At 31.8% G+C, this 13,152-nt stretch overlaps 5 protein-coding genes across 5 annotated transcripts; 1 reads left to right on the forward strand and 4 right to left on the reverse strand.

The window, feature by feature from the left end:
* Positions 1–1,517: 1,517 nt before the first annotated feature.
* HELRODRAFT_177969 (hypothetical protein) lies at positions 1,518–2,001 on the reverse strand (the record flags this gene model as incomplete). The annotated part of the gene is made up of 2 exons (XM_009026116.1): positions 1,518–1,553; positions 1,678–2,001. 2 exons carry the CDS (start codon positions 1,999–2,001, stop codon positions 1,518–1,520), a joined length of 360 nt encoding a protein of 119 aa, XP_009024364.1.
* Positions 2,002–3,799: 1,798 nt separating this feature from the next.
* Positions 3,800–6,144, forward strand: HELRODRAFT_177970 (hypothetical protein; the record flags this gene model as incomplete). The annotated part of the gene is made up of 4 exons (XM_009026117.1): positions 3,800–4,103; positions 4,190–4,381; positions 4,503–4,745; positions 6,059–6,144. 4 exons carry the CDS (start codon positions 3,800–3,802, stop codon positions 6,142–6,144), a joined length of 825 nt encoding a protein of 274 aa, XP_009024365.1.
* An 841-nt stretch (positions 6,145–6,985) lies between these two features.
* HELRODRAFT_177971 (hypothetical protein) lies at positions 6,986–8,080 on the reverse strand (the record flags this gene model as incomplete). The annotated part of the gene is made up of 5 exons (XM_009026118.1): positions 6,986–7,113; positions 7,247–7,281; positions 7,380–7,529; positions 7,652–7,715; positions 7,840–8,080. The coding sequence occupies 5 exons, from the start codon at positions 8,078–8,080 to the stop codon at positions 6,986–6,988; spliced, it is 618 nt and encodes a 205-aa protein (XP_009024366.1).
* Positions 8,081–8,450: 370 nt separating this feature from the next.
* On the reverse strand, positions 8,451–9,438 carry HELRODRAFT_177972 (hypothetical protein; the record flags this gene model as incomplete). The annotated part of the gene is made up of 4 exons (XM_009026119.1): positions 8,451–8,673; positions 8,733–8,836; positions 9,015–9,115; positions 9,399–9,438. 4 exons carry the CDS (start codon positions 9,436–9,438, stop codon positions 8,451–8,453), a joined length of 468 nt encoding a protein of 155 aa, XP_009024367.1.
* Positions 9,439–10,767: 1,329 nt separating this feature from the next.
* On the reverse strand, positions 10,768–11,839 carry HELRODRAFT_177973 (hypothetical protein; the record flags this gene model as incomplete). Its single annotated transcript, XM_009026120.1, has 4 exons — positions 10,768–10,877; positions 10,963–11,008; positions 11,249–11,346; positions 11,710–11,839. 4 exons carry the CDS (start codon positions 11,837–11,839, stop codon positions 10,768–10,770), a joined length of 384 nt encoding a protein of 127 aa, XP_009024368.1.
* Between the last annotated feature and the right edge of the window lie 1,313 nt (positions 11,840–13,152).

Here is a 13,152-nt window from a genome sequence, read left to right on the forward strand (position 1 = left end):
TTATTTTGATTTTAATAAACTTAACGTTCACCAAAAAACTTTAGTGAGAAAAATCGAAAAAACGAACTACAAACATATTAACGCCAAACATTCGGTAGAATTTATAGAATATTGTAAAAATTATGGTCTATTACCAACATATATATGTGTGACGCCCATCCTGGAGGAACTACACTAATTGACAATAGATAAAAGAGTAGCCTTCAAAATCGCTGTACTTGTGTTTAAATCACTGAATGGGATGTCACCAAAATATCTCGTAAACAAACTTTCAAAAAAAATGTCTGCGTCGTCTCATCTACGGTCAGATGATATGAATTTGTTGACAATATCGGCTTCACACTTGCAGATTGGTGCACGGAGTATCTCTGTTGCAGGTCCGACCGTGTGGAACAGCTTGCCACAGTCATTGCGATCATCCGGACTGTCTCTTAGAACATTTAAAAAAGAATTAAAAACATATCTGTTCACTGTTAAACTTTGATAATTTTAGTTAAGTTGTTGTGTTTTTTTTTTATAGTATTGTAGACTTCAATGTTTATATAATTACGATAGCGCTTTGAGAACTTTTAATTGGCGCTATATAAGTTTCCTATTGATTGATATATGTATATATATATATATATATATATATATAGAGAGAGAGAGAGAGAGAGAGAGAGAGAGAGCGAGAAAGAGAGATAGAGGATTGAGTCAGAAACGCAGAAATGGCAGAAATGATTGATGTTCCAGTGTTGTCAATACGTCTGGTACACATCCAATTTATTGTAGGCTTGACAGCTAGGATTCTCGATTTAATGTAATTTATTAGCAAATAATTGTAATAAATTTGATAAAATGCCCCATGCGTTTTTAAGATCTAACAAACGTTCAACATATAACAGGCTATATTGTGAGTAAAAAATATATTTTCAGTTTTTGTAATTAGCAATGATGAGTTCCATGAATAACAAAATAAGATATTTCAAGATAAAAATTTTCAAAAATTCTCAAGAGTGTCGTTGTTTTTCTTTTTTAAATAATCGCAGCGTCGACACTAACAACGTGAGTTTAGATGAGTTTAGAAATTCGAACCAAACTTTTTCTGCATTTCAACATTGCCCGACAGCGAGTAATCACCATCTTAATTGAAATGTTTCAACGACAAACACACACAGCTTATATGACAACGCGTGAAAACCACGCATATGATAATCATTGATCTCTTTGCAGTCGAACTAGGTCGCTGCAACAACAAGACCAAGCTACTTTAACCTTTACATCATCAAATTACGTCATTTTATCGTCATCAAATCAATAAAATAAAAATTGCCTGAAGTCCAAAGAAGGTGTAGTTGAGGTTGAGACAGTAGAGGAGACACCAGGCCCGACTCATCTGATTATCAACAATACGCAAGAGCAGGTCCCTGTCCGTCGTCACATCCATGTAGCAGTTTGTGTACCTAGCGCTGAATTCTGGGCACATGCAAAATTTTATTTATTGCTTTAAGAAGAAAATTACTAGGATAAAGAACAATTTAGTTACCGTCATGTAGAAGTTGGTTGCCTGATTTCTAAATTTTAAGATGAACATTCATGTTTGAGAATATTTATTTAGTCGGGGAAATAAATATTCTTCCTTTTTTCACTTTGTTTCAACATTAGATGTTCCAACAAAGTAATTAAAAAATGACTTACTTCGTGGAAAGTGCACAGGCCTGCAGCATCATGCACTTGACCAAGTTTGGTTCGATTTTTGAAGAGTTGACAGACTCTTCTGTCGAGGTGGTAGTTGCAGCCGACGCAACCAACCACCGCAGAACACATCGCTACACATTTCACGCGCGAATCATATGAAAAAACAAACTGCTCGTCTGCCACATCTACAGCGCAGGTTTTCAAACCAAACGAGTTTTTGTACGGTGAAAATGAATTAAAACTTGGCAAGGACTTGGAAGCAGTAACCAAGAACTTCAAGGAGATGGGGATGAACGCTAGCATGTCCAACTTTTTGGGTGACATCTTCTCTAGAATGTTAAGCTCGGACTAACCAAATTGAAAGTTCCAGGTTAATTTGACGTTTTGCAACACGTTTGGCAATATTTCAAAATTTTTTTTCACCAAAAAAATATTTATTGATTACCCGATGCATTGTTTAGTGTGATTTATTATTCGTCACGCACAATTGAAGAAAATTTCAGCGCGTTTGGAATGAATGTTTCGTAAAAAAAACGCAGGTCAATCAAGTGTATGTGTGTGTGTGTATGTGTGTGTGTGTGTGAATGTGTGTGTGAATGTGTGTGTGTGTGTCGTTTAATTTTTAGCGCGTTTGGAATAAATGTTTCGTAAATAATGCAAACCGTAATGCAAGCTGATCATGTGAGTTTGTGTGTGAATGTGTGAGTGAGTGTGTGAATGTGTGTGAATGTGTGTGTGTGTGTGTTTGTGTGTGTGTGTGTGTGTGTGTGTTGTTTTTTGATTAAATTTTCAAAATAATACTTTTTGATATATATTTTTTGTTGTTTTAACGCAAAAATATCGGTTTAAATTATTATTTTATTAAGTCCATGGTCAACATTTAATTTTATATTTTATTTTAATTTTATATTCAAACAATTTATATTCAAATAATTTTATATTCAAAGTTTTTTATTTATATTTCCAATCAACAAACATATAATGCAGCTTTTGAATAAAGATATCAATAAATAATTAATTACTGTGTAACGTCAACTGTTGAATGAAATGTTACACTTCATCCACACCGCTCCAACAAGAGTTCAACTTTATAACCTTGTTCTTTTTTGTAATTATTCCCTCTCTTCAAAATTTTTTCATTTATACCAAGATGAACTAGATACTATCTTGTCATTCATTCGCACGTTCAATCATTCATTTGCTTTGATTCATTTGTAACCACTCATTTATTTAGTTCATTCATTAGGAATCTTCATATATTCGTTTTTTCCATTTATTCATTAACTCTTTCAATAATTCTTCATTAAATTATAAATTTTAGTTTTATTTTAATAGTTTTTAGATTCGTAAGTTCTTAAATCATAAAAACCGCGACAATTTATTAGTTACAAAATTTGTGTAAAAGTTTCAATTTTCAAAGCAAATAAATGCCTGACGACAATGACAAGCGATTATAATGAAGCTACTCTTTTGTCAACTTTTGTTAATATTACTGCATCCTATTCAACCTCAGCCAAAAGTCTGCCCAATGCCAAAAAATGTCTCTGCGCGGCACAAATTCATACATGTTGAAATCTTTCTTAAATAAATACTACTAAGATTCTTACGATGCTAAAAATTAATTTTTGTGCAAATTATTGTAGAATATTACTAAGGATATGAAAAAAGTAAAGTGAACACCTGTTAAACTAAGGATATAAAATTACCGTTTGTGTTATGATTGAATGTAATTCTCACTTATCTAATGAAGGCGAAGAAATTAAAAATAACTAAATAACTAAAAAATAACTAAAGATATATTTCTACCATCACCCCAAAAAACGCGTTTTGAACATATTTTGAAATTAAATAAAAAATTTATTGACAATAGACTTGGAAAATCGCAATAAAATGTAACAAAAGGAATGCTAACAAAGAACTAAGTGCATGAACGAGGAAGTGCGTATATTGCACCATTGTGTGGTTTTTAAAGAAAATTATTTCTGAATGTAGTCTGCGCGTAACCAAATATTATTTATATTTATTAATATGATAGCGAGTGTTTTAGCATTTTATATGCTGCTAACGTATCAAGTTGGAATTTCAAACTTTTAGTCGAATTAAGGTTTTGAATCAAATTATCATGTATTTTGCGGCTCTAATTGGTTCATGTTTGTGTTTTCTAATCATCGTTGCTGAGAAAAAGTGTTTTCAAACATTTGAAGAAGATAAGGTAGGTTTTTGTTCGTGCGATCGTCCGATTGTGAACACGAGCTTGCACTCGTTTTCGTTCATAGAGGCCCTCGTTTTGTGTTCAATGAGATGTTCACAAACCGCCAGCTGTGTGGCTTACAACTTCTTCAATGCTACCAACCAGTGCCAACTCTTCACTCAAACATTGAACAAGTTCTCTGTACTGCCCGGCTGCCAGTATTATTACAGGAAAGGTAAATTAGTTAAAATTTGTCTCAGTCAAACTTTTTAAACATTCATTACGTGTGAAAATGTTTTTCATTTTTATGACTCTATAAAGATGGTTTACAAACGAACAAACTTCTGACGATTAACGTGGACAATGAGCTGAGGGAATTTTATAACAACGGAGAGAATATATCCATAGTTGGGAATTTCCCATATGCCGTCGATTACCAACAGTCAGATAGATACAACTTGAGTGGCCACCTGTTTGTCATTGCTATGAAATCATACAACAATCTCTTCCCAGGTTTTTAATGTCTTAATTTTTTTTCCTACATCATTTTAAATTAAAAAATTTAATTGTATTTAATTATTTAAATTTATGTTAGTCTACCGATCGAAGCCTTAATTATTAATTACCACGATAGGAGGGTTGATAGCCAGTACAGCAGACAACTTCGTCCTGACCAACGAAACTTGGAAATGTACCAAGAGCTATTACGTAGGTTGGTACAAGATAAGTTATAATGATTCGCTCTGGCCCGCTGCATTCCTTGGAAGTTATCACGGCAATCCCAGCATCAACGCTCCTTTTTCTTCAACTGCCAAATGGATCATCGAGTCCACTGATTGTCTGAACTGCTCTTTCTACTGCCGAAAGAATTTCAAAGGTAACATTTTTGAAAGATTATGTTTGAAGTTTTTCTAGAAAAATTATATAATTTTCGTCATTATTTGTAACCGCGTTGTTTTGTACCACAAAGATTAAAGATTGAAAAAAATTGAAATTGAAAATAATTTCTGCTCTCACAAATTTTTAAGGTCAAAAACCTTTGAGTAATGGTTGATGTTGCTTTTTCACATACTTTGAAACTGAGCATTTCCATGATTTTAAAAATAGTTTTTGATTTTGGTCAAAACAATATATGTTGTTTTTACAAGTTTTGTGTTAAAATTTGAAAGTTAAATTACTGCAAAGCCATGGTACACGTTACTATTACTGTTGGTATTCAAAAACGTTTAACAAAGCTTGCGTTTGAAACAGTTGTGTTCATCTATCGGAAATCTTGAACCAATGGAATAACGAACACTTGATCGTTGGAAGCTACTACATTGGTAGTTTAGTCTCAAAGCCTGACTTGTCTAAGCTTCTACTTACAATACTGACAGTCAATATTGAGGTTTATTCGGTTTATCCACTCCTTCTTTCTAAAGTGTACTAAACTTCACTGTATCCCAAGTAATTCAGACACATTATACAATTATGCTCTTGAAAAAAAATATAAGACAAACAAGAACAGGAATTGAAGGTATAATTGTTCTTCCTGAAAATATTCTGGATATTTAAACAAATTATATGAACAAATAATCAATTTCATCAATTCAAACTTGTTCAATTGTTATTCAAATAAAATAGATTTAATGAATTTATCTTTTTTTAAAGATTTTTTGAACAAGAAGAGTTGCCAAACAGTGTAATCAAATCAAATCAAGTTAACGAGGATTTTATTGATAAATTATTTATTTGAACAATTCATTTAACAATAATTTTATTTGTGAGTTGTGAAATTTTGTATCTTTAACTGTTCACAAATTTAATGTGATCTAGATGAATGGTTTTATAATTATTTACTAAAAAAATTATGTTAAACTATGTTAACAAATTCGTACTAGAGAAACAGATTATTTAAAAAAAATTAGTTATTAGTAATTCACGTTTAAAAATAATTGGAAAAATTTTATTTAATCATTTGACCAATTTTGTCAAGTTACACTGCTACGCGTGTTTAACGTAACTAGTCTGCAAACGCTGAATTTGAAATAAAACTCTAAAATAGCATTAAAATACCCGCCAAAGTGCTTTTTTGCTTCTTTGGTAAATGACATATCTACGTCCAAACAAATCCAAAGCAATCTGGGAGAAAATAATATTCAAATTCAAAACAGCAAAATAATATAGCTGAGAAAATTAACAAATAAATAGTTCATGATAAAGTGGATGATGGTAAGACTGTGGAAAAAATTATGATAAGAAATGTATCCTTACGTTACAAAGATGAAAAGGCTTAAACTTGTCTTTATTTTATGCCAGTGAGTGGATGATGACGACGACGACGATGATGGTCGTGATAATGACGACAGGTCTGATCAATAAAAAGATGAAGTTGATTGCAAATCTAATTCCATTGCACTTAAAATGTAGACGGATTAAAAAGGTTCTACATATAACAGCTGATTGAAGCAACGTTTTTAGTATTTGGATGATAGTTATGACAAGCAGATAAAAGTTTGTCAAAGAGAACAACTGAAAACCATTACATTCTGATCGATGCCTTTTATTATATATTAGCAGGACAACTGGCAAACATTTTTCAAATTCAAATACATTCAAATTTCTAACAGCAATCAAATAATAATCATTAATTATAATGGAACACACGAACAAAATGGTTCGCTAGAAATGTGGTCTGAAGATTTTTTATATTCGCATAATGAAATCAGGAAACGATTTGAGAAATTACTGAAGCCTGATGAGCATTAGAGTTCAACTATTTCAAAAAACTAAGTACTTAAAAAAAATCGTTTTTGTCATTTTTATTCGAATAAGTTTTTTAATTTTGGTACCTACTTATATAACAGTGTAAACAATATAATAATCTTCATTTAACCACAATTCAAATTTCCAAAAAATATTTATGTAGTTATAGAAAATTTTTACAAATTAATAAGATTTTTGAAAGCCTTGAGAGTTTTTATTTTCTGTGCACCATCAATCCCTGTCTTAAAAATCTTTTCCTCGATTACCATCCTAACTTTCACCAAAACTCATAGCGTTATTAAAATCGAGCTCTGTCGACGAAATTTCTTGTTGTTGTTGTCGGTGGAGATAGTTTTTGTAAACTTATAAGTTTTAGATGTGCTGGCGGTTGATGTTGAGTTTGGCAAATGATGAGATGGCTTTCGAATGAAACTGTACCTTGCACGACGCACTAGTCTTAGTCTCTCCCGCAAGCTGAACAAGAGAAAAATGAAAAATCCCTGCATGGAGTTGAAGAAGACAAACAAGAAGTGCATAACGACGGATCAAGTACTAATTAATGTACAAAAAAACTTTAAAACCTGTCTTAACTGATATATACGCACAATGGTTTTTGAAAAGTTTTGCACTTACCGGGGCTTTTAACTTTAATGTGTTCATCTGTCAACCTGCATTTAAAATTTATGTTGGCAAGAAGTGGTAAAGTTATTGAAAATTAGATAATAAAGTTATTAAAAATTTAAATTAGGTTTTAAAAAAGTTTTACATATTGGCTGGTGGACTGTTCGCCCACAAAAAATTTTTTATCTCAATATCTTCAGAGACATCCCTCTTTGAAATTCTTTCCAGTCTTGCAGGATTTTCCTTTTCCAAGTAAACGTTGATCTTCACTGTTAACATGTTTTCAGAATCACTTCTGAAAAAAATAACAAGAACGTAATAACAAAATACAGACAAGAAGCCTATTCAATAAACATTTTTTCAATCTTCACTATTCTTTCAACATAACCGTCCGCTCTGTTCAGTCAGGTCATCCACCTCTGAATATGTGGTTTGGAGATGCAATCTTTTACGTAATCAAGCGTCACAAATGAGTACAAATCTGTCCATACGACAGATTTGAAGTAGTTGATTGTGGCGTACAAATAATCTGTTATTATAGCTTGAAAATTTTAAAACTCTTGACAATGAAAAAGAAACCATAATATCAGTAGTATTAATATTACCTGAGTTCTTAAAAAGTTTATTTTCATTAGCCCTTCGCATATAAGTTCCACTAGCTGAATTAGAAGTCCAAATATCGTAAGCTTGAAAGCCTTGCATTAAACCTCTCTCTAATGTTTTTGAAATTAACCCAGACGATCCAAGATGTTGGTAGTATAGTTTTGGATTACTAAAATTCAGCACCATAAAATGGTGGTTCAAAGAGAGTAACCATCGATCAAAGGTGTGAGCATCGTCAGGCATTTCAAAGTGTGAAAAACGGTAAAAATCTTTATAATCAAAAAAAATATCCTGTTGTGGTGGAACTGTAAAATGAAAACAGCAATTATGTGAAATAGAATCAGAAGATTATGGATCAAAATACAAAACATTATTGGATGATTTTCTAGAAACCACCTGCACAATTTTATAATTTTTTTTATCATAGAAGATTTTGAACAAAAATTAAAAAGGATATTTAAAATATCTAGTTCGAAAAAATTTAATAAACGAAACCAGTTGATTTGCACTTTAATTATTAGTATCATTAATCATTTCATTCTACATGTACAATGTTTAACAACTTTAATATTTAATTAACTCAAAATTAATTCATCAGCAACGTGTGCTAACTTTAAACAAACACAAAATCACGACAACCTCTCAAATAATAATCTTCAGAAATTGTGCAAGAAGATTTGGAGAGCACACTTTGGGCGCATGTGAAGTTGATTTTGCTGCTGCAGTCGATGAGTTTAATTAGACCCGTAGATTTCTGCAGGGCGGCACACAACTCCGAGCTGAGGTTGTAGCTTTGTACTTCGGGATCAAATTCACCAAACATTGGAGGAATTGATCTAAACGTTGTATCAAGTCTTAGATCTTAAACATTGTTTGATCAATTCATCAAAGTTACCCCGTCACAAGGGAACGCTTAGGATAGCCTTCCCATACTAATGAGCCTTCGGCCAATCGCAAGCCAATCCACACCATAGCATCAACAGCTGCGGGCAAATAAAACTTTGAAAGGTTTCCACACACAGACAACATCGCAATTAATAATTTGAAACTAACCTGAACTTGAGTAGCGGAATATTTAAAACAAATGATCGGTAGATATATTCACTCGATCGTCCAACAGAGAGGAGTCTTCAATGTAATCAAAACAGAATTTATGTGCATCTGTCCAGTTCATCACCGGCCAGTTTTCCTCGGTTTCCCAGTTGAAGATATAAAAACTTTCTTTACCCTCAACTATTTCGCACGTGTGTCTTTTAGAGTCAGAATTTGCTGAAATTGCTGATAGGTTTAGTAAAAATTCAAGAGAACAATCAATTTAGCCTTACGTGAATTTTCATTCAAATTGTTAAAAGATCAGCCATCATCAGCAACAACAAATCATCATTAACAACAATAACAAATCATCATCAACAACAAATCATCAACAACAAATTATCAACAACAACAACAATAATTCATCATCATCATCAACAACAGCTACAACTCACCATCATCATCAACAACAACAGCAACAATTCACCATCATCAACAACAGCAACAATTCATCATCATCAACAACAACCTGAAATTAGTGTCAAAAGTGTGATCCCCAGACGCGCCATCATAACTTTAAAAAAATTATTCAACGAAGTTCTAACCTCAAATGTAGTCAACTAAATAATTGTATTTATAAGTATTTGTATTGGGTGTGGTACATATCGTATCTATAAGCAGTTGTAATAAGTGTACATGTACGTACATATTGTATCTATAATTATTTGTAATGGGTGTACATATTGTATCTATAACTATCTGTAATAAGTTTATTGCATCTAAATATAAAAATATTGTATCTGTAATAAATGTATCGTATCTATAAGTATTTTTAATAAGTTTATTGCATTTAAAAATATCTGTAATATCTGTATTGTATTTAAAAGTATTTGTAATACGTGTATAGTATCTATAAGTATTTGTAATACATGTATTGTATCTTTAAAATGTGTATTGTATGTATGCTAAAGAGATTAATGTACAATTACACCACTGGAAGTTTTTATCAAAAAGAGTATGACAGCTAATCAGTAGCCCAGGTTTAATGACTTAATGAGTTAATAATCTATGTAACATAAAAAAATAATATATTATGATCCGATAATAATAATGATGAGTAATATAATTATAGATAAAAAAAAAAGTTATCAGCACCATTGCAAAAAATGTCAACTGTTTACATAATATGTACGTATGTATGTATGTGTATGTATATGTATGTTGGCTGACAGATGTATGTGTATGTATGTATGTGTATGTAGGTGAATGTATGTTTGTGTACGTAAGTGCATGTTTGTATGTAGGGTAGTTAAGCCTTTGATGAGTGACTACATCTAAAAAATATAATATTTCTGTAACATTAGTGATTATTTTACTATATTGATATGTCCTTTATCTAATTGTACAAATTAAATTGTTCAAACATAGGTTTCCTATGTTTTATAACACAAACCGTAGACCTCTATGAAAAGGGGCCTTTTGACCTAAGCATGGGGCAAAAGGCCCATGTAAAAAAACTATTAAAATAAGCCTTAAAAATAGTTTCAAATCCAAAAATGTAAAAAAATCCATGATGGTCTTCTTCCAACCCTTGACAGGAATTATGATGCCAAATGTTGCATTTTTAGCATTTGTCGGATGCCTTCTCAAGAAACCATACACAGCCAATCTAATCCAGCCATCTGTGTATCGACATGGAATGGATAATCCACCTTTAATTTTTTGGCAAATTGAAAGGCCACTTTTCTGACATCTGTTGCGGTCATTCCAAATAATGATTTTTCCATATTTTTTATGATATCTACTACAAGCTGCAATTCTTGATCCATTGTAAAAATGGTATTAAATCGACCAAGCTTTATAGTTCCCGGAGATGTTATCATGGCTTTGATGTCTTCTTAAAGTTCTTGCAGGAACTCCATATTCTCTGATAACTTTACTAAGTAACTGGTTAGAGCATCCAATGCTTTTTTCAAACTTTCACCATCACCATCATAAGTCGAGCATCCTGCATCAGTTTGTTATTACAGTAGAGTTACTGAAGAATAGCAACAGATGTGTTCTAAATTCTGAGAAGAGCTAACTACTCCAACCTGTGTCCACTGAAGTCTGGAGTTTCTTCAGACCAATGGACTTCCGCTATCGCCCGTGTATGTCGACATGGTAAAGTATTTTTCATTCAACAACTCGTAAATAATCATTTAATTTTTGAAAGATAGATTAGTTTATAACTTTCAATTTAACTAACGGTTGATCGTAAATTTTCAAGTTTTTTTAGTTCAAAACCATAATTTTTGTTTATTTTATGCATGATAGAACTAAAACGCTTTTTTCGGTATTTCTATACCATCTTCGGTGTTCCAGAGTTCATTTGTGAACTTGCTGTTGGAATCTCCATGATCCGTATAAACACAACTGCATCAGGATTTTGACCCATATATCTTGGATTTCAGATATCCAATTAATAACAGGTGTATCTTTTAATGATTATATTATTTAATTAAAAAACCGTAACTCACAAAAAGTAGTTTCTTCGGAAGTCTGTGTAGCACCGGCACAGAACTATCCCTCATGGTTGATATAGTGGCTGAATGGGAACAACCATCTTCTGGTTGTGTTGTTAATATTAAATTCGCACTCTGAGTGAGTCATCACATTTATCCTGCCATCCGTCCACAGCTCACTCAATGAATTTGCTCTAACTGCGGAAAATTTGTTTTCATATTAATTTAGTGAATTTAAAAAAAGATCGCTTAAATTGTCAAATAGTTTAAAAAAATTATTAATGAATATATCAAGAAAAACACAGATATTATGAGAAACTTTAAGATTCTGCTTACACGGATTGGTACTTCCGTATTTAATCACGACACGCACATAATGGGATTCAAGAACATCGGGATCAGCCAAACAGGCCAACTGAACTGACTTGTTGAAGGTCAAAGGTTTTGCCAGCTTTAAAAGGTCCATGTCGTTTGCAACGGTATCGTCGTCATATTGAAACGTTTCAACTTCTTGGACTTTTATTTTTTCGACTTTTGAGTCGTACTTAGTATTGGCGCCGACTATAACATGCTATTCTTGCTAACTGAAAATGGACTGAATTTAAAATTAATAATATTATTTTTTTTGAGATTTTTCTGAGATAATTTTTGAAAAAAGTCTCAATAACATCATTATAGAACCAAACTTGAAATATTTAAGGGCTATTCTTACTGCATTTGATGTATAAAAAGTTTATTTAACAATTGAAAAAGAAACAAAGTAGACATGATCTCTAAAACAGTTCGTTCATGAATCAGTTCTCTTGCCTTTCAAGGCTTCGAAATCGCAAAAAAAATCCAAAAGTGTGTTCTATCATCTGTGCGTGCGTATATAATCGACAACTTAAAATAAAAATTCCAATATAAATTGAGACGTTTAAGAATTTAGTTTTTTGATCATCAAATTTTATCGTAACAAATTTTTCGTTAATTTTTACAAACTGTGTTCTGTTCATGCGACAATACACCTAGTTTTTCGATCCACATGTATATTTGTCATCTTTCGTTATTATTCCAGATTGCAATGTCACATATTTTGCATATGATATTTACCGATCTATATTATAATAAATATTCCGTTGGTGTTGCATTTTTTAGTGCAGGTGTTTATATGTCTCATTAGTATATTTATCATTTTCATATTTATACTTACATTTCTTTCTTAATTGTTTGCCAGAACGCATCTCACATATTACAGATCATTGCAGTCACACTAGCGGTATAGCTAGAAATTAGCTGCGGGTGGCTTAAATCTGCCCACACAAAAATTAGCAATTTAGAGACCTTCTTGTCTATCATAAAATTTTTAAAAAATGTAACTATTAGAACCAGCAGTTCTATGCTAAATTTATCTTAATTTTATTATGGTGAGGAATGGAAATAGTTTTCAGTCGACATTTTTACAAATTTTTGAGAGATTTTGTTCAATATAGCCCCATCTGTCGTGCCGGGATTCTCCACTGTGTGAATAAAACAAAAAATTTGAAAGTAAATAAATATTGTTCGTGGCAAAAGATGATTACTGCTTCAGTGAAATTTTTTGCGATGTAACTTTTTATATGAAGTCTGTAGTTGCGTCGGTTCAACAGATCAAATAAAAATATTAGTAAAAAAAATTGTATAATAGCATTAAGTTGAATCATTTTAAACAATTTTTATGTATAATAAGGTTTCCTTTAAAAAGCTACAATTTTTCCACTTTTCCGGTTAAATGTACGTATATAGGCCATCAAAACCGTC

Source organism: Helobdella robusta, assembly GCF_000326865.2.
Source record: "Helobdella robusta unplaced genomic scaffold HELROscaffold_45, whole genome shotgun sequence".
Lineage (NCBI taxonomy): Eukaryota > Metazoa > Annelida > Clitellata > Rhynchobdellida > Glossiphoniidae > Helobdella > Helobdella robusta.